General features: G+C 39.0%; 1 protein-coding gene across 10 annotated transcripts; it reads right to left on the reverse strand.

Annotated features, from left to right (window-relative positions):
• Positions 1 to 280: 280 nt before the first annotated feature.
• On the reverse strand, positions 281 to 15,214 carry clcnk (chloride channel K). 10 transcript variants are annotated; one of them, XM_046397195.1, is made up of 20 exons: positions 15,050 to 15,214; positions 14,749 to 14,919; positions 13,629 to 13,760; positions 13,420 to 13,548; positions 12,414 to 12,553; positions 12,223 to 12,300; positions 10,710 to 10,785; positions 10,096 to 10,221; positions 9,104 to 9,188; positions 8,712 to 8,813; positions 8,269 to 8,353; positions 7,220 to 7,366; positions 6,408 to 6,525; positions 6,190 to 6,300; positions 5,566 to 5,782; positions 4,104 to 4,237; positions 3,590 to 3,660; positions 3,127 to 3,207; positions 1,865 to 1,951; positions 281 to 1,397 (listed from the first exon to the last, which is right to left on the reverse strand). In XM_046397195.1, exons 1-20 carry the CDS (start codon positions 15,060 to 15,062, stop codon positions 1,359 to 1,361), a joined length of 2,142 nt encoding a protein of 713 aa, XP_046253151.1. In that variant the 5' UTR covers positions 15,063 to 15,214; the 3' UTR covers positions 281 to 1,358. The 10 variants fall into 10 exon arrangements, 9 of the variants coding, with proteins under 9 accessions (XP_046253151.1, XP_046253152.1, XP_046253154.1 ...); XM_046397196.1 differs by having other exon boundaries at positions 6,190 to 6,294; positions 14,749 to 14,922; positions 15,050 to 15,213; XM_046397198.1 differs by having other exon boundaries at positions 6,190 to 6,294; positions 6,408 to 6,477; positions 14,749 to 14,922; positions 15,050 to 15,212.
• Positions 15,215 to 19,713: the final 4,499 nt, after the last annotated feature.

The following is a 19,713-nucleotide window of genomic DNA, read 5'->3' on the forward strand; positions in this document are numbered from 1 at the left end:
AGAGAATGAGCTGCACAAATGTGAAATCTCTTCATGTATTAATCAGATATACGTGTGATTCATCAATGAATTCCTTAAGTGTAATCCCAGTTAATTAGAACTCTGCTCTTACTTTGTTAAATGAAGTGAAGTAATGATCTCATGGCCAGTAGAAATGATGGCCAAAGTATGAAAATATTGCTTAAATCTTAACGCTGCACTTTTAAATTCTAGACAGGGAAAATCATATCCATGGATAGTTAATCTGTCATACGTTGCCATATTTGTCGCTCAACACTTTGCCTTTTATATGTTTTAAGTTGGCAGTTTCATCTAACAGCACAAGTTTTTCTTTCTTAAAACATTTAATTTTTAGTTTGTAATTTTTGTTTTATGCTTCACATTTTCTTTGAGTTTTAACAATCACACCAGAAAAGTACTGAGAATAATTTGGACGGCAATCAAGATTTGATTAAACTGAGCTGGAAACTCGTTACCAAGGCAACTCTTGATGTATTCCTGATGTAAATATGAAAAATCACTCAACATTTTACCTGAAAGCCACTATGAGTAGAATTTTAATGCATATGATTCTGATGGTTTGTGCGAAAATGAGAAGATCCAGGTCAGTATTGGGCGGAGTCTGTGTGCTTTTCTCAAGAGGACGTCGAGGCACGCATTGCTGTGTGCCAGAGTATCCTTTGTGAAGCTACCACTGGGGGGGTGTCAAAACCAGAAACTTTGCAACACATAGCAGCTTTAACCTGGGAATCTATTTCAGAGGTTTGGTGCCATGCCTTTAAATACAACTAGAAAAGAAAAACTGTAAAGTGAAATAGTGAAGATGCTAGCTCCCTCCACAACATACTGACACTGAGGGACATTTTGGTCGTGATTTTCTTAGTCTAATGCAATAAAGATAAATAAATCAGGTAAGAAAAGGTCAATGTGAAATTCACGGTATGCTTTGGTATTCACAGAGAAGTGTGGTTTAGTGAGAGCAACACATCAGCAGGGTAACGTTCTGTTAATTGGGGTACAAAGTATTTTACAGGCTTTCTTTTCCTCCCCACTGGATATTACTCTGGGCAGACACAATAGTGCTTTGTCACAAAATGTAGATCAGTGAATGTAATCTCCTCAGTAGACAAGATCATGCTAATTACAATAGGAGGCAAGACAATAAGCCCTGACAAATGTTCATCATAGGAGCCTCCAGCTAATGGCAGTTTTGTTTGTGTGCAAATACAGTTATGCTTGGGAAATGAAGAAGTGATGTCATTATTAGAGTCAGGCTTGTGTTACTGTTAATCAGACAAAGATGGATTCACGTTTGTTCAAAAGGTCAAGGGATGTGCTTATTTCCTGTGTGTTACTGCTTAGATTTCTTTGGCCAAGTCCTCGATCATTCTCTTCATCTGGAGGAGAAAACAGAGAAAGAAATGGGGAAGGAGGGAAGAGATGTTGCATGCATATGTACAGATGTGTCTAACAAAATTATCGTGACTCAAACCATAATCTTTTTCTAAACCTGTAGTCTTGGTGCCTACACCTAAAACTAAACTGCAACCATTTCACAACATTATGCTTGTCGTTGGTACTCTGTAACAGTCATTTGTCATTTTGGGAGTTACTGGCAATTGACCTAATCAGTCATTTAGGTATGAGTTTATGTTGTTTGAAACCATATAGGCTCCTTCACCCAGCATAACGTTAAAAACGTTCATACAGGGATGTGGTCTTGTTTGCAAAGTTCATATGGACAAGACAAACGTCTGCAGATGAATGCAACAGAATCAAGCTGTATTTGTCACTTAGAAAATACTGAAGATTATTTTTCAATGGTGAGTATAAATATACTGATTATATTGCAAACTCGAATTACCTCTGGCCATGTGATGACCCCAATCAGCCTTCCCATGTCTGTCACAAACAATGTCTGGGCTCCAACCAGACTGAGAATCCTGCTGACCTGTGAGAATGCAGAGAAAACTGGATATGAAGTAACTAATTATAAAAAAGATGATGAAAACAGCTCATCATTTTATTTGAGAAGGCTGATCTCATGTAATTAAATCTACAATAGCTGATATTTTTGGCCATGAATAATGTGTGAACGCTGATATATCATCACCTTTTAAGCTGATATGGCTGCCTGTTTATACAACCAGCAGTCACAGTACAACATTAACATTTTTCATTCTTTGGTGCTGGGCAGGTAGTTTACAGTGGGTTATTTAGAGCTTTATGCAGAAAACTGCTGCCTGCTGTGGCTGAAAATAATGGCGTGAGAACAGACTCAATGAAACAAAACAGTAAAGTTGTGGGCCAGAAAACCAAAAATGAGCTGAAACTTAAAAAGCTGTGCCGAATGGAGCTGCAGAGTCACTTGATAATTTTCTGTAGGTTCTGTGTGGAAGAGCACCAGCTCATTCTGTAGATATAAAGGGCTCATTCAAAGGTAAAAATGTCCTGGTGATTGTACATAAATGATAATCTAATATAATAAAAATAATATTCCATTTCTGCCATTTCTGCTATGATTTCTTCCCTAAATCATACACACTTGCCTTTCAGTGAGCTTTATTAAACTGACAAAGTACACGCAGCAGGATACAAGCACAGCATTTTTATGAACTTTATGAGATTAATCAGGGAAAATACCTGTGTTGGTGAGTATAAACGTTACCATAAAATGATTTTATATCATTTTAGGCTGCGCTAGGAGGACTAAGACCCACCTTTCAAGTAATCTTGGTCCAGTTACTTGGTTCACACCGGGGCTTTGAATAACAGCTTTCACTCCAGCCCAAACCAACTGCACTAATCGGGCAAACACACCAGGGTCCCTTTTAACTGAACCAAACAGGTCAGGTGTGACAGCACCATTAGAGGTGCTGAAAGCTGTAATTTTTACATTTAGAGAGATTAAAGCTGTAGCTCTTTCATCCTCCTTCCTGCCTTTATGCTAAGCTAGGCTAACTGACTCTTAGTTCTACCTCTGTAGTTAACACGCAAATATGAGAGAGCTAACGCTCTTCTCATTTAAGTCATGAAAAGAAAGCAAATAAGACTATTTCCTAAAGTGTTGAACTAATTCATTCAATTCATCTACATCAGTGAGGATCAGATTATCCATGTCCCTACCTCCTGAACGGTGTTGTGAGGTGATAACAGGAGAGAGGTCGGGTAAATGCAGCAGACCTCATCCAGATTTTTATCCACAATCTGCACAGCAGGACACAAAAACATTCACATTTGTATGTATTTTGTGTCAGAAGATCACATCAAGTAACATTTGGTATTGTTTAAGAGATTATGAGTCAGTTGCTTCTGTTGCCTGAAAAAACAAAAAGAAGTAAAACTGGAAATGCCTCAATTTCTTTCCTGCTTTCCTGGACTGTGCAAAATAAACCTGTTTTCTACAAAGTATTTTACATAATGCTTAAAAAAATTGTTCCTGCATCAGCCAGCAATCCTGTCTGTGCATCCTGCTCCCATCCTTTTTGAAACTGTTTCACATTCAGTCAGTGTAGAAGGAATTGTAAAGACATGACCTACTTTCTTCTGAACACTGTAGCTACTTGTCTGACTCCATCCAGCCTTTTACCTCAGTCTTACTGCGCCACAGGTACATCAGCAGGTCTGATCGGAGAACAAATCCCAGTAAAATCTGCGACTCTTCAACAGAAAAGAACAGAGGAAATCGGTTTTCTTTACCCCAGTCAATGCAGTTTAGAGTGTGTGCAGCTCTTTAGTGGGCTGAGAGTCGTCTGCCAACATAAAATGTCATCCATGTGATTGCTGCTGAAAGGCTCAGCTGGCCAATTGACGATTTTCTCACACTTGTCAGCTCCTTATCAAGGCACTTTCACACTGCTGCTTTCAAAATGGTTACAATTTTCTGTCATTTCTCTCATCATTTTCGTCTTTTCGTTTCAGGGGCTATATGCAGTGTCATAACTATGTGTTAGACTGGCATCTGTCTGGTGTAAGGATGTTGCTGACTTTGTGCCAGTATTTCATATTCTGACACATGTTTTACTTTCTTGTGAAAAGATTTAGACCAAATACGACTCCTTAGCCAGAAGATAAAATACTCATAAGTATCTTTGTCTGCACACCATGTGAGTCCACCACAGGGATTTGTGTTTCAGTGCTGGTGTTGACAACGTGCTGAACCTCCGCTGGCCCAGCTGCTTTCTGAAGCTGCACTGGTTTCACTCCCAAAACCTGTCCAATTGGTGTGGAGGGAAGCCTGCAACAGAGACGAATCATGTCACACCTGGAACCAAAGCAGCTGTGTTTAAATGAAACTATGAATCCCCTAAGCCTATTTAATTTGATTAATCTATTGTTGGGCCATCAAGTGAAATATTTAATTTGAAGGCAATTTAATATGTTTTTATGATTCACAGTATGAATAGTTTATTTTGATGGTGGTAACCAAAGAGGATTTGGCATGTTTGTGCCCATGTACAAACTGAGGCTAACAACTGACACTATTGTCTCCCAGGTTGCTGCAGTTTGCTGTAGAAAGCAGGTCAGAAGCTTGAGTGCAGTTCCTGCTGTGAACACATTCACAAGGTTAAGCTTCAAACCAGCACTGAAACTTTCTATTTTTCCAAAGAGATTCTGGAGTAATTTGAGGTGTCTGGCAGACAATATGATGAGTGATTTTGTCAGAGGAATTGTTGAAGTCTTCTCAGCCTGAATGTTGTTGACAAGGAGCAGTTGGTAATAATGTCTTGATTTTTTTGGGTCTGAAACAGAGTTTGTGTGACAGACTGGGTGAGAAAAAAAAGCTCTCAAAAATGCAGTTGCAGAAATGTTTTGTTTGACATTTTACATCTACATTATATTTTTAAGCAAACTCCTTTCTCATAAGTCTCCACATTTAGACCCACAGCCACAAAGGAATGAGTCAACTCTATTTACATCTCTTAAACAGCACTTTTAAGAACTATTTACTCGTGGTGGAATCCCATCATAAAATCCAGTTCAAAGGCCACACTGATAAGCAAAACTGTTTAATTTAATACATTTTAGATGAAAGATGATTTACTTTAACATGTACCAGAAACTGTTCTCAAAGCAGTAATATCCATGTATGGGTTTTTCTGCAATAACAAGTGAGCTTTTCCACCCTCGGAGGACAAATTGACAATAACAGATTCATGGCCTGATAGGGTTCTTGATCAATACCAGCCATTCAGCCATTACTGGCTGTTAAAAACCACAAGTCAGTGAGCACAGGCTATCACAAGACATTTCAGCTTAGAAGGTTGAATATATTTACATATTTATATTGCTTATTCTGTTACTGTTTGTCACCCAGTTAAGAGAATTTGTCACCCAGCAGAGGTGACTCATAGGTACAACTGATGCTAAGAAGAATATGGTTATGTTTTTGAGCTATCCTGTTATGAAGTGGATAAAATATACTGTATACTGTATGTTCATGTGTTAGCACAGAGCCCATTACTGTTACACAAACATGTGGTTTACATGGAACAGCTGACCACGGAAATCTGCCCCAAACTTGACTGTCTGACTATTCCATTCTGACACTTTGTTTTCACTTACTGAGGCCACACCTTCATCAGAGAGGGTAGGTGTGGGAGCTTCTTGCTTATAGAGAGTGCATCATAGAAAGACGGACGGTGACCAGAGCGAGCCACGGCATTGGCCAGCAGAGTAGCGAGGAGGATTGGTAGGACATGGCTGACCTGACCCGTTAACTCTATAGCCAGGAGAGCTGGGGACAAAGAGTGTGTCACAGCACCGGAGAAGGCTGCTGCACCTACGAGACAGAAACCATAGTAAGGCAAGCCTGCTACTTATGGTTTTAATGATGTTGTAAACTATGTACTATGTTTTTTTTTTGTTTTGTTTTTTTTATCTTTACTAGTTTATCAGTTTATTTCAGTGTTTCAGATCAATATTACTGTATGTCTGTGGAAAACTCTCAGTATCACAACATTTTTGCAGGTCTTGCACAAACTTACATCATGGAAACAGAATTCAGCCTAATGCTGTGTCAGAGTTTATCTTACAGCCTGATAATATACATATAGTATTTGTGAAACAAAAAGATGAGATTTATTTTTGAAGAGAAAGTGGGTTAGTCTGCTTAGTTTGGAGGAGGTACGTGAAAACGGATTTAAGCACTGCAGATATATAGGTAAGAGTATATAAATTTTTTTCTACCAGCAAGTGCGTAGCCCCCAGGATTTATAGAGGCCCACTGCTGGCCCGAAGTCAGTCCAGTGTAAGACACATAACCTACTCCTTCTCCAAACAAACGGCCCAGAGCTGCCCCTGGAAAACCCCAGAGAGAAAGCAGGAAGATAAATTCCTCATATTTCCATTCAAACTTATGTCATTCAAATACTCTGCAAAGTAAACTCGCCTTTCCCTTCACTCACCATAGACAAACACTGGCATGAAGTATCCAGCTGGCAGAGGCAGAGTGCAGGCGACGACCAGCATCCACATCTCCAAACCAACAGTAGACAAACAGACTGTCAAATCTGTCCTCAGCATCTGAACAGCCACAACAGTTCTGCTAGCATTTGCAGCACAACAGATGAGTCACTGTCAATCTGTGTGCTGTAAAATGTTTGCAGTTCTCTCAAATCAATTTTACACAAATAAATATTGAATCATGCCCATTTACATTTTACATTTGGGTGTTGGAAGAGGAGAAAACCTGTCATAGCAAGTTGGATTTTATTGAATGGGTTCTGAAGAAGTGAGTTTCACACAGAATTTCTTAATGCATTTCAGGGGTTTTACTTTGAAAAACTTTTATCAATGCAGAAGTCCACCTGCGCTGCTATTTGTTTTCCTGCAACTGCTAGTAAGGTGTTTTTTCCACCTGGAGTATGCATGGGAATGATAGATATGTGGGTGAGTGATGGGGCTCTTGGTCAATGCCAGTTACTCAGCCATTACTTGGCCTGAGATTTCTAGCTTTTTACCTTCTTCTAGCTATTCCTTCAACCTGCAGTGTTGCTATGAGTGAGCATCAGGTACCACAAGACATTTCACCAAGAAAGGTTAAACAGTCTTTAGCCTGCTTGCTCTGCTATGAAAATGTCAATTACTGTATGTTAATCACAGGCCTCTGTGACCCAAGGGAATAAGGAGAGTGGGTGGCCAAGCTTGCTGTCTTGTTACTGATGGTTATCAGGGTAGAAATAAAAGGCTCCTTAATTGCCCTTTTCATTTTATGTACCTTCATGAGGAGAAAGACAGCCAAAGAAAGGTAGACAGGACTCCCCGATGAGCTCCACTCCAACAAAGGCTGAGCAGAAGCATTGTGAGATTGTGAGCCCCACTGTGTGCTATCCAGTAAGGATGTGAGGAGCTGTTTCATGGTGTACTGTGAAAGAGATAACTGCTATTCAGATTACTGTCTGAAAAACTTCACTGAAAAAAAGATGAGCATTAAAGGAATGGCTGGCATTATTCTGTATTTTCTTTTTGTCAGCTAAAAAATTAGGTAATCTATTAGTACATCCCTGAGTACTTTATGACTTTCCCACCTCGTCTGTAGCCTCAATCCCATTTGTTCTCACTGAAGATGTAAATTTTAAACTAGAATTATCACCTTCTAGTTTAACTACTGCTGTAATACATGCAGTGACTGACATGTATTACAACATCATATGTATTACAACATCACATAAAGCTCAGTATGTGCAAAACCAATTAGCTTGTGAAGGACTATAATGCTTCAGATATGGATGTTGATGCAAAGAAACTTCAGATTCTAAAACGGGAATGCTACACACACACACACACACACACACACACACACACATTGATCTTAAAATGAGGTATGGTAAAGGGTCATTGTTATCTTGAGGCAGCAGAAAGCAGTTGTAGCATTGACCAACAAAATACTGGACTTAAGTCAGTGGTAAAGTGTTTTCCTACTATGTACATGGGCAAATTATTCTGATGGTAACGTGCACATAAATACACACACTCCACTTCCACACAGGGACAGTGTGTGCATTTGGTCGTGTGCAGTCAAACAGATATCTCCAGCCTTATCCTTAAAACGTGACACATGTATTAAAATAAAAACATAAACTTACATTACACAACAACTGAATCCAAGTTGTTATTATTGATATGCAGTTAAATGTTTGTTTACATCAGGAGCAAAAGATTTTCACTGATAAAACTTTCATTATATTATGTGGCTCTAATTTATCAGTTATGAAATTACATCCACAAAAATTATGGACAGAGCCTTTAAGTTTTGTTCATTCCCACCTTAGAAGCCATATATTGACCAGCAGAGTTGGGAAACGTCAGAGAGGCCAGGAGGAAAGCCACCACGCCTGAGTATAGACACTTCCTGTACAGAGGTATTCACACATACAGACGCCACTGTTATTGTTAATCATTTGACAGCTATGACCTCATTAAAATAAACGCAAGCGCAGGACACTTTTTCAGATATACAAAGGTAACAGTTTTTAACACTTCTAGTTGCTGCTAATCAACTAGAAGCTAATTTTAGGTTAACATCATCGGATAAACTTGGCTTGTTTTTCTTATACGTCATCTAAATTTAAAGTTGTCTTATGTTAAAATGGATTATCCTTAAAGAAAGACTCCCTGTATAAAATTAATTTGCTTGACTCATCTCATGAGTCTGCAGATGACTCATCACAGCATCACAATCTCTCTTACGTATTGCAAAGAGCTCTCACTCTGTTGTCAGCATCTTGACAAAGATTGGGTTTGTTTTGGACAATTTCAAGATCCACCGATGGCAGAAGAGATAACAGCAGCTCACAGTGCCACACAGCAGTCTGTTTCCAGAAAGAAAGCAGAGGAAGACAAGAGACTCATTTTAAGAGACAGCAATAGACCACTGGAAGCCATTAGATTTGGGGAATTGATTATGATGGTGAGGAGACCAGGAAATGAGAAAAAAACACAAATGAACGCTGATTAGAATAGGAGGACAACACAGCAAAACTGGTCAAACACTTTTCACTGTTACTGATATGAATACAAACACCAAATGTCAGTTTTTATTTTTTTTAAACACAGACACATAGAGGACTTGTTTAAGTATGCAAAGGCTGTCAAAACTTACCCAAGGAAAGCAAACAGCAGAATCTCCAGGGGGTAGAAAGGTAAAGTAGTGGGGAAATTAGTTTTGAACAAGGCCTGAAGAGTCTCTGTGGATGCAAACAAACTGAAGTCATCTCTCCAGTTTCTCAAACAGCCTTTCAAAATCTAATCTTCCCACACTTTATTTCGTTGGGTTTCCAATGAAATTTACGGTCTGTCACCTTAAATGTTTCTGCTAATTTTGCCCGTACTGCAGTTCCCAGTCACTGTGTGACAGTTAGATAGACTGGTGTCAAAATCACTGGCATGCTAACAAGTATTACATTTACTTTGAAATAAACAAAAGCATTGTGTTTAAACCAAACTCTATTTGAAAAAATTGCATTTTAATATTATCATACTTATTGCCAAAAATGTATACAGAATAAAGCACATGACTATACCGTTCACAAATTGTTAGAGTTGTCTGTTAATTTCAGCACATACACCATATGGCCAAAAATATGTTTACACCCATACAATACATACAAAATATAGACAAAAGTATTGGGCCCCCTGACCATTACACTGCCAGTGAAGATTTCCCTTCACTGGCAGCACAAAAACAGTCCTATATCACACCTGAATTCAATAACAAAGAGGTGTGTCGGAGTACTTTTTTCTATATAGTGTATGTGGTTTTGTGCAACCATTTCAAGACATTCATATGCTGCTACCATGACTGCCACTTTTCTGGAAAAGCTTTCCACCAGATTGTTTGTGGTTACAAACTTGAAATGAGGAAGTTTCTAAAATATCAGTGTATACTGAAGCATGCAATTTAGGCCTACATGTGGCCACAGGTGTCACTTTTGGCCATGTAGTGTAGATGGCTTGTGAAAATACACTTCTTTAATAAAGTCATAACTCCTATGTTATTGGCTCTGTGGCTTCTTTTCCTCAGGTCGAGACTCTAAAATGAACCTTCTCTTTGTTGATCATGAGGGGACGAGTGCTGATCATGGCCTCCATTACCTAAATCTCCGCTCCACACTGAGAACAGATGGAAGGTCATCGCCCCGCACACAGCTGAGAAGAAACATGGGCAATAATTCCTCAGGGCAAAGTGAGAACACATCACCTCCATAGCGAACAAAACACCTACAGCAGCAGAGGAGGGGTGGGGGGGACAAACACTCACAAAACGAATAACTGAGCCTGCATATTTGGTAAACATTCTGCATAAAGTAAATGCAAGAATATGCATATATCAAGTGTTACTGAACAGTTTTATTTTTATGTACATTAAAACAATAACATTTTGAATTTATCTTGAATTGTGAGTGTGAGGAGTTTGAACCTTATGTGCTGATCCACCAACAAGGTTGCAAGAATGAAATGAACAGTGAGGTGAGAGGATCAAAATTTTAGGCAGGTGGGCGATCAAATGAGGAAGAAGGTGAGAGAACATGTAAACATGATGGAGAAGCAGAGAAGTGAGGCTGGATGAAAGGAAAGAGCTAATATGTGAAGTATGCAAGAGGGAAATCAAATGTGAAAGTGCATTAGTGTGAGGACAACAGATACAGCACAAGCAGATAAATACAAATCATGGATCCCTGATGCTGAACCTTCGTTGGCTCTCTCACCGCTGATGGGAGCTCCGAAACAACTGGCTACTCCGACTGCAGCAGCTACAACCAGCATCTCTTCAGCAGCTTTATCCTTTTGCAAACAGTAACAGTAACATGATTTGTAATTTTACATGCAGTAGTAGAATATAATTGTAAGTCAAGGTACTTGTATTTTACTTGAGTATTTCCAGTTCATGCAATTTTATACTTGTCTCCCACTACGCCTAAGGACCAAATATTGTACTTTTTATTCTACTACATTTGTCTGACAGCTTTATTTCCTTTTCAGATTACAATTATTCATATCCTTTCTGTCCAATGAACGACCGCATTTGGAAATAAATAAACCAAATAAATAATAAACTAAATTAGCTAAATAAACTATTCAGTAACCCTCTTAGCTTGAAAATGCATCGTCACAAAGGTGAAATCAGGGCAGCTTACCTGAACTCCTGCTGCAGGCAAAACTACCCCACAGTATATAAAGTAGGTGACAATAACTAAGTACATTTCTGCAAAAATGTACTTAGTATTACTACTGTTTACTATGGGCTACTTCTGACTAAAAATCCATTCTTTTATAAAAATGTAAAACAATTTTTAACTTTTACATTTTATTAATGAGGCTCTTTATTTGTAGGCATGATGCATATTTATAAAGTGGAATGAGACTATCATAACTGCATTTTTGAAAATGTACAAATGTTTGCTTTTACTTGAAGGTATAATTAAGTAATAGTGTTGAATTCAAACAGGTGGCCACTGGGGAGGGTTGGTGTTGTTTACAATGCTCGGACAAGAGTAGGCTTTCGCTAGGTCATTTTCCCACAGACTAAAATGTTTATATTTTGTATTGTTATACATATCATGGTGAATGTGTTACCAACAGTTACCTATTTACGCATTCAATATGGAGCCACATTAGAATTTTGACAAAAGAATTCTGATAGCAAGTATTATAATCTGTACTTTGTAATTTGCTCTCAGTCTATGACTGGCTAAAACACTGCAGAGCAGCAACAGTGAATAAACATGTACTGTAATTGTGGTACCTTGATATTTCATGTTTTATTCAGCACTTATTGAAGAGCTTTTGGTTGTGTACAAAATGACCTGGACTCAAGGCCTGCTTGCTGGCATTTAAACTACATGTCAGGGTGCTCATCAGAAGATGTAGTTCATAAACAGACCATGAGTCAAGGTTATTTGGTGTTTTGTTAAGGTTAAGAATAAACTTAAAAGCTTGACACTAGCATTACTTGGAATTGTCTTACAACTGTGTTGCAACATATCTAGTTCAACAGTCACTCGCCTTCTAGCTCCCTTTTAGTTTCCATCACCTCCTGGAATAAATGATTGAGTTCTTTATCTGCTAAATGCTCCATTATGTTCACAAGCTAGTCGTTAATTTAGTCATTCTGCTCATTGGTGCTGGGCAGGTAATGTACAATGTGTTTTGATTGCTGGGATTTATTTGCAGGCCAGAACACCAAAACACTATGTTTGAATGACTTTACTGTGGCTTTACCTTCTTACTGTCTTGTATAAGAGTGCAGAGGTTGCTCAGGTAGGCTCCAGTCATGGTGGAAAGATGCACAAATGGACCCTTGGAAAAATATTGAAAACTTTTCATAGATCATAACAAAGCAGATAACATGTGTTTTTAAAGAGCAGCTCAATATTTTCAATGTAAAACAGGTATACTGAGACGTCTCTCACCACTTTGCCAAGGTAAACTGTGCTACCAGCTGCCAGTGTACAGATAAGCCCCAGGTACTTGGTAAACATATTAGTGAGAGACAAGTAATGAGGCATTTCAAAACCAGCTAGCATGGTTCTCACCTCAGGTACCCCGGAGCCTGAGGAGAAATGAAGCAGTGAGATTTTCGAAAGACCTGGGCATACTAAAGCAATCAAGTTAAAAAAAAGGCAAAAAAAATTTTTTTTTTTAATTAATAAACAATCTGGTACAATTTCAGAATAATTAAATAGAAGGAAAGAGAGGACAAGGACTGTGGGATTTCAAGGACAATCAGCACAAGACAGACAAGTGGAAAATGAACCACTAGTTTGTGATTTGTTTGTGATTAAGTTATGTCATCATGCGTAGACACCATGTTTCCATGTTTGAGGATACTTCTATGGGGAACTTAGATAAAACATAAATAAAACCCATTTCTGCCTTCTGCAGGTTTCATCTGAGAGCTGTGTCACCAGGAGGCTTTAAAGCACAAACTTTTGGGAGCATCTGCAATAAAAACATAAGCATGGAGCTGACGAGTGTAGGGAGGTAATGTCCTGTGACAGACAGGGTGCTTGGGACAGAAAGAGACAATGACAGCGACACCCTTTCTGGCAATGCTTTGCTTTTTTTTTCATTCACAGGTGTGGCTGTAGCTCAGTAGGCAGAGCAAATGGTGGAGTGCTGTGGACAGAAGTGGCTATATTGCTTCATGCTGTGAGCACGTCGGCATCCTGCATGGCAGTCTCTGTCAGCATATGACTGTGTGTGTGTGAATGGGTGTTTGAGTGCTCAGTAGACTATAAAAGTGCTATATAAATGCAGTCCATTTACTATTTAGCACTAATATGATATCACACTGAGCCTTCTCCTGCTCTGCTTTAAACATTCCAACATTCAAGAAAACTGCATGGAGCTCTCTGCTTTAAAGACTTCAAAGAGTTTCCATGAGACAGATAATATCATACTTGACTTTTCTCTAACCTGTGGAGAAGGGACAGATGTTGTGGGAGAACGATGAAGAGACTGCACAGAGGCATGCTGGGTAAAGAGTCCAGCAGAAGAACTGCAGGAGACTGTTGCCCTCCAGTTTCATGTAAAGCCACTGGTGAGCTACAAGAGGAATGCGAGAGAAGCATTAATAACCTGTGTCCTGTGTGTGAGAGAGTGTGTGTGTGTTTGTGTGTTTTTACCTCTCAACAGCTTTGTTACACTAAGGTCCATCAGGAAGCTGAGGAGGGCAGTCAAAATGCCTAGAGCAGCGTAACCATACCACTCCACCCCACACACTGCTCCCAAACAACACCTCAGCTTCAACAGCCACTCTATGGACATAGAAATGTTGATTAACCTTCCTGAAATTCATTTGAAGCAATTTGTGTCTTATTTGAGGCCAGAAAATATGCATTAAAGTAAAAAGCTTCTAGGACAGATCAGCTACTGTTCCATGATCGCCTCTCTAACAGCCCTTTTCAGTACCAAGATAATTTAACAAAAGTTTTTAAAAACATGCAGCCATTCTCACAAAGGTCAACTTTAGTTTCCTCTGTTCCCCTTTAGGGAATGAGCACCAACAAGGAAAATGACAACAAACACAAAAAAGTGACCACAATTTTACTGCTGCGTCTGTACTGACCAGGACCATCAGAATTAAAAAGTAAAAAGAAGAACAATGAAGTGTTCTTGTTCAACAAACAATTCTATGCAGGCCTTCCTTAGTGTTTGTGGAGAGGAGGCTACTCTGATGGAGCTGGAGTTAGAGAACAGAAATGAACATACCCAACAGGAGTATGAAGCACAAAAGAACATGAAAGAAAATCAAAATAGCAGCATACTTCTCCCATTTGTGGTCTGTCCCATAGCTGCTTGCTTGATAACTGGCTGTGCTATTGCCTTTGTAAAATTACATTTAGGCAGAACTGGGTTTCTAGCCTCACAAACATTCTTAAAGGCTGGTCAAATGCAAATAGTATTGGGTTAAAGAAAAAAAATCATACAAAACAGAAATTACAGCATATATGCATAGTGTGCTACGTCATACAGTATATGGGTAATGAATAGCCGGTTAACAAAACACAAATCTTCTATCAGTACTGAGGGAAATAGTCACAATTTGATACCTTCTGAAAATACATTAAATATCGTATCATCAAATCTTCTAGCACATTGATTGTGTTGTTCTTAACGATAATCTATGTAAAAAAAAAAGCTCCTGTATGACATTGCTTGCATGATTGGCTTTCACTTAGCTACTCTGTGACATATAGTGATCAGTATTGAGTGCATTTTAATGATTTTCCCCTTCTGTCTGACCTTTGACAATTGCGTGGGTCCGTCGGCATGGTTTCACGGGATCAGCACGGAGCAGACTCTTATTATGAGATGTCTCTGATTGATTTTCTCTTTCCCATTTGTTGCCGTGTCTGATGGTTTCACTCCCAGGAGCCTCGTCCAAGCTCTTCATTTTGTCTTGAAATGTTTGTGCTACTGTGTGATTAATAGAGTCTCAAATAAAGGCTGAGGTTCACTGATGACAATAGGATCATTAGTGTACCGATTCAGGCTGTAAATGCTATAGCTGCTACAAACACATATAGAAGACAGGTAGACTTACCTTCTAGTTGCATCTGTCTATGTGGTTACATGCACACTGTGTGTGTATAGTGCACAGGTGTGTCAGTACCACCACTGACCTCTATTAAGGTTTTAGCACAGACGTAATGGGGCAGTCATGCTCGAAAGGGTAACTAATATTAACTCTTTAGAGTAATATTGGCAAGTGCCCTTCATTCGTCTTGACTGGAGAAATGCAGTGTGAGAGATGTTTTCAAGCTACTGAGCTTTTTAATGGGTTTCTGGTGATATAATTAACTGTACTGCAGGAAATAATTAGCGTTGTGATACCTGTTCCAGTCAAGTATAATCCCATAAAAGTAAACATGAGCTATAACAACTGGCACTGATTTAATGTATGATGTATTGTCAAATGACATTCTTTCATACTGAATAATATTTTGTAGTAATTTTCTTTTAGCAGAGATCACAGGATGCTTTGTAATAGGGGATAATAAAGTGAAGGAGATTTAGGTCAGGAAAGTTATTTAAATTAAAATAAATAAGAAACCAAATCATATGGAAATATATACACTCAGTCACACACACACAGAAAGAGAGAGAGAGAGAGAGAGAGACAGAGAGATACACACAAAGCCAGAGCAGTAACAAATACAGTGAAAAATGTTGTTTTTAAGGAAAAATGTCTTTAGCAGCTGACTGGTGTGTTCCTATCAAGTGTGAATGGTTTATTGTTACATGGACCATGCATTGATGTGCATCCTCTCTGAAGCGCCACAGTATTTTAGTTTCGTAATGGAGGTATTGCCTTTCTTAGTGTCAGCATAAAGCCGTCAATTTTGAAATTTTAATTGTTCATTTAAATGAACTGATTTGCAGAAAAATTCAACATTCATGCAATAGAAACAAGGTGGTGAATTAAGGGTTTCATTATCCTTATCTGCACAGCCCAGTGTCACAAAGATTTTACAACTGAGATGAATATGAACACCTGACATTGCTATGACCTTCCTCATGTCAGTTCATTGGCTTCAATGACACTCGTTTCAGCACTGTAAATGTCTGACACTCCATAGGAAATCAAGATCAACATGCTCAAGGTCAAGGTAATCATTGGTCAGATTGTGGAACACACACACACACACACACACATACAGAGACTTTAAAGTTGCCCTTAGTTAATGTTTATTTTGAAGTTCCTCCCCTTTAGGGTTTTAATTATCACTTGGGGGAATTTGAAATCTGCACCCTGTGAACGTCACTCACACATGCACACACACCATGGAAATGTACACACATACACACTGCTTTTCTCAGTATAAAAACATGTTGCCATGGGAACTGAGGCTAGAGAGCCACACGGAAGGTTATTTTACTCTCATAAACAATCATCAATGCCTGAGAAGTTTCTCCTCAGGCAAATAATAGGAAAATCAAATTATGTAACGTGATTTCCAAATCTCAAAACTGAATATGAACTGATTATATATTTACAAATAAAAATCAAGGTGAGAAGTCACCATTTAAATGTCTTCTTGCTTTAATTCAAAAGGAATGTGTCATTTTCCTCAGAAAAACCATAGAAAATACAAAACTACGTTTATTAGCTAAGACTTCTCAGAAAAAGATTTCAGTCAACTGAGTGGGAAACAAATAGCAACAGATTTTTAACCTGCTTAATTTTACAATATTGATGTGCCATTTAGAAACACTTAATGACTACGCCACCCAGTGTGTGGACATGCTGCTGTTGTGTACTCTGTATTTAATCTGTACCTTTAGTCCAAACGTAAACTCATCATGACGTCACCCACTGGACTGTGGATTACAATTTTGAAGCCTCAGCTGTGCCCATTTTGGCCGCTGCCATCTGAGTCTTTCAGAGCCAAAGTGACCAAATCTGCACAAGATTGTGGAGCTGGGGAGGGTTCATATTGCTACTCCTCTGTCCTGATTAGATCTGACTGAGAACCTGAGCACATGTCCTTGTCAAACATTAAGTAGCAATGTCCTAAAGCATCCCCTGCTTTATTGTCTATTTTACTCCAAATGGGACCATAATTTACCAAATGGAAATCATGCTCTATTAAAGAAGACTTGAAATTAGTGACTGAGACCATAAACTCATGAAGAAACTGTTGACCTAGGTAATAAATCAAGTGAGAGTGAATGAAGTATTAAAATCTGACCTCCTTTAAAAGAAGTGGAGTCGCCCCCTGCTGGTCATTATAGGTAATATAGGTTTAAAACACTACATTGGCTTTAGTTTTCAGAGACAGAACCTTTCCAGAAATTTCCTTTGACATTGCCAAGTATAGAATGGGTGTCTTAAAGCTGCATTAATCAATTTTTTCAAGTTTTTACACTGACAATGCATCAAAAGATTAAGTGGAACGTGAAAGGCTGAACTGCATGCTACAAACCCAAAACCAAAAAGTAGATAACATTAGCCAAAAGTATATCATGTGACAAGAAACAACTCCAAATGGCTTTTAGTGTTGCTGTAATGTCTTTTGGATGTATAGATAAGCAATTGTGTTCAACTAATAAAACAAGAGTGTAGTCAGCTTGTTTTGCTGCTCCCAAGTAGCCATAAGAAATGAATTAATGCAGCTTTAAAGGGAAACTTTCAATTTTTAACGGACATTATATGAAACTGAATTCTTCCTGGGTTAACACAGAGCAGTTACAATTGTTATTTATTTATTTTTCAGCAAAGCCCTTGAAAACAGAAGTGTAAATATTTGTATTCAGTGTCATCTTAAAAATTTCAATCATAATCAATAAAACATAATCATTTGAAGTAATTGAAATTTTTGTGTTTTATTTATTTATTTGTGTATTTGTGTTTTATTTATTTATTTTTATATATTATTAATTTAGGCCAGAAATGTACATTTAAGCAAACTTATATACATAAATGTCCATAGGGTCAGTGAAGCCACTGGCTGGGGCCCACACTCAGTGGATAGTTATTCACGTATAACCACATTTGCGTACAAAGCTCATCATCTATTTTTGAAAATAAGTTAGCAGCAGTGAGATGACCTTCAAACTCAGTCGCAGTCTGTCACTGTGGGACTGATCCCACTGTCTGCAACATTATATAACAGCTGAGACATACACTGTGTGTGTGTGTGTGTGTGTGTGTGTGTGAGTGAGTGAGTGAATGAGTGAGTGTTCTCTGTGGGCAGTTAGGAATGCACACACAAATACATACATGTAGAGGTGGCTCAATGTCACCGGTGAAACTTCCTGCCACTCTGTTGCCATTCTTGTGATTCCCGTGCTCCAGACCATCTCCTTGAAGGTGCTCAACGCTATTTCACCTTACTTACAGTGATTCTTCCATTTCCCCCTCTTTTATAAACTTTTACTCAATCTTTTTTGCTGAACTTATTCCCAGGCTGAAAATGACTTATCCTGACTCCTTAAAGAGGCGATCACACTTGAAATAAGACTTATCACTTGTGAAGGTCTTTTGATCTGTTGGGCACACACATGTCATATCATCAGGAGTTTCTTTGCAAAGAGAGAAAAGGGTGTTGAGTTCTTTGGGTTCTTTAGCCTCAGTGACTTCCTGAACTCAACCTGGCAAGGATGACAACAGAGGACACCTCCACTTGTTTTCTTTCTTTTATTTGAGTGTTAGCAGGTTGATAACCGAAAGCGGGGCGGCACGGTGGTGCAGTGGTTAGCACTGTCGCCTCACAACAAGAGGGTTCCAGGTTCGAATCCCAGTCTGGGCATGTGCATGTTCTCCCTGTGTCTGTGTGAGTTTTCTCCAGGTACTCCAGCTTCCTCCCACAATACCAAAAGCATGCACATTATTAACAACAGTTCAGTGTAAGAGTGTGTGGTTGTCTGTCTTTGTGTGTTGGCCCTGCGATTGACTGGCAACCAGTCCAGGGTGAACCCCGCCTCTCGCCTGTAGTCAGCTGGGATAGGCTCCAGCTCCCCTGCGACCCTGATGGAAAATGGAAAACGGATGGTATGGAAAATGGATGGATAACCGAAAGCACACCTGCCTGCTGATCCTCCTGACCACCGGCCTCTCTCTCTCTACCTGGGCTGACACACCTATTGACCCGACACTACCCTCTTGTGCTTGGCTGTCATTATTTACAGCTGTCATTATTTACATAATTCTAAACAACAAAACCAAAAAGTTAAACTAAACGCAGTCCATTGATGACTCAACACTTCCCACTGGTTACTGAACCCAAGGAGGTCACAACAGTCAAATTTCTTGGTAAGCAGGACCACCAAGCTTCTGACATCTGTATGTCAGGTCGTAGCAGGAATTTTAGCAAAGAGTCTTTTCCTGTGTCCATCTGATGTTTTTCCCATAGTCATGATGTCTTTCTTGTCAGCACTGACTACTTTGACCAACATATATTAACTCTTCAATACATTTTGGTCAGCAAGCCAAACCACATGTCCCATGGCAACATTTTGCCCTTTAGTATGCCTCTTGTTCCTTATGAAAAGGTTTGGATCTGCTAACTGGCACCACCTCTTCCAGAACTTGTTTACGTCATACCCACAGCAGTACTGAAGGGATGAAGCTGCAGAAAGCAACACTATCTGAATGAGGCACTGGTGGAGTTGGGGGATCTGATTTGATCTCTTGTCATCAGAGTTGTAAGAATTTGAACCAAATTGTGATGTTCCTTCCTCAGAAAGTGACATTTGAATGCTTAT

Source organism: Scatophagus argus, chromosome 8 (assembly GCF_020382885.2).
Source record: "Scatophagus argus isolate fScaArg1 chromosome 8, fScaArg1.pri, whole genome shotgun sequence".
Lineage (NCBI taxonomy): Eukaryota > Metazoa > Chordata > Actinopteri > Scatophagidae > Scatophagus > Scatophagus argus.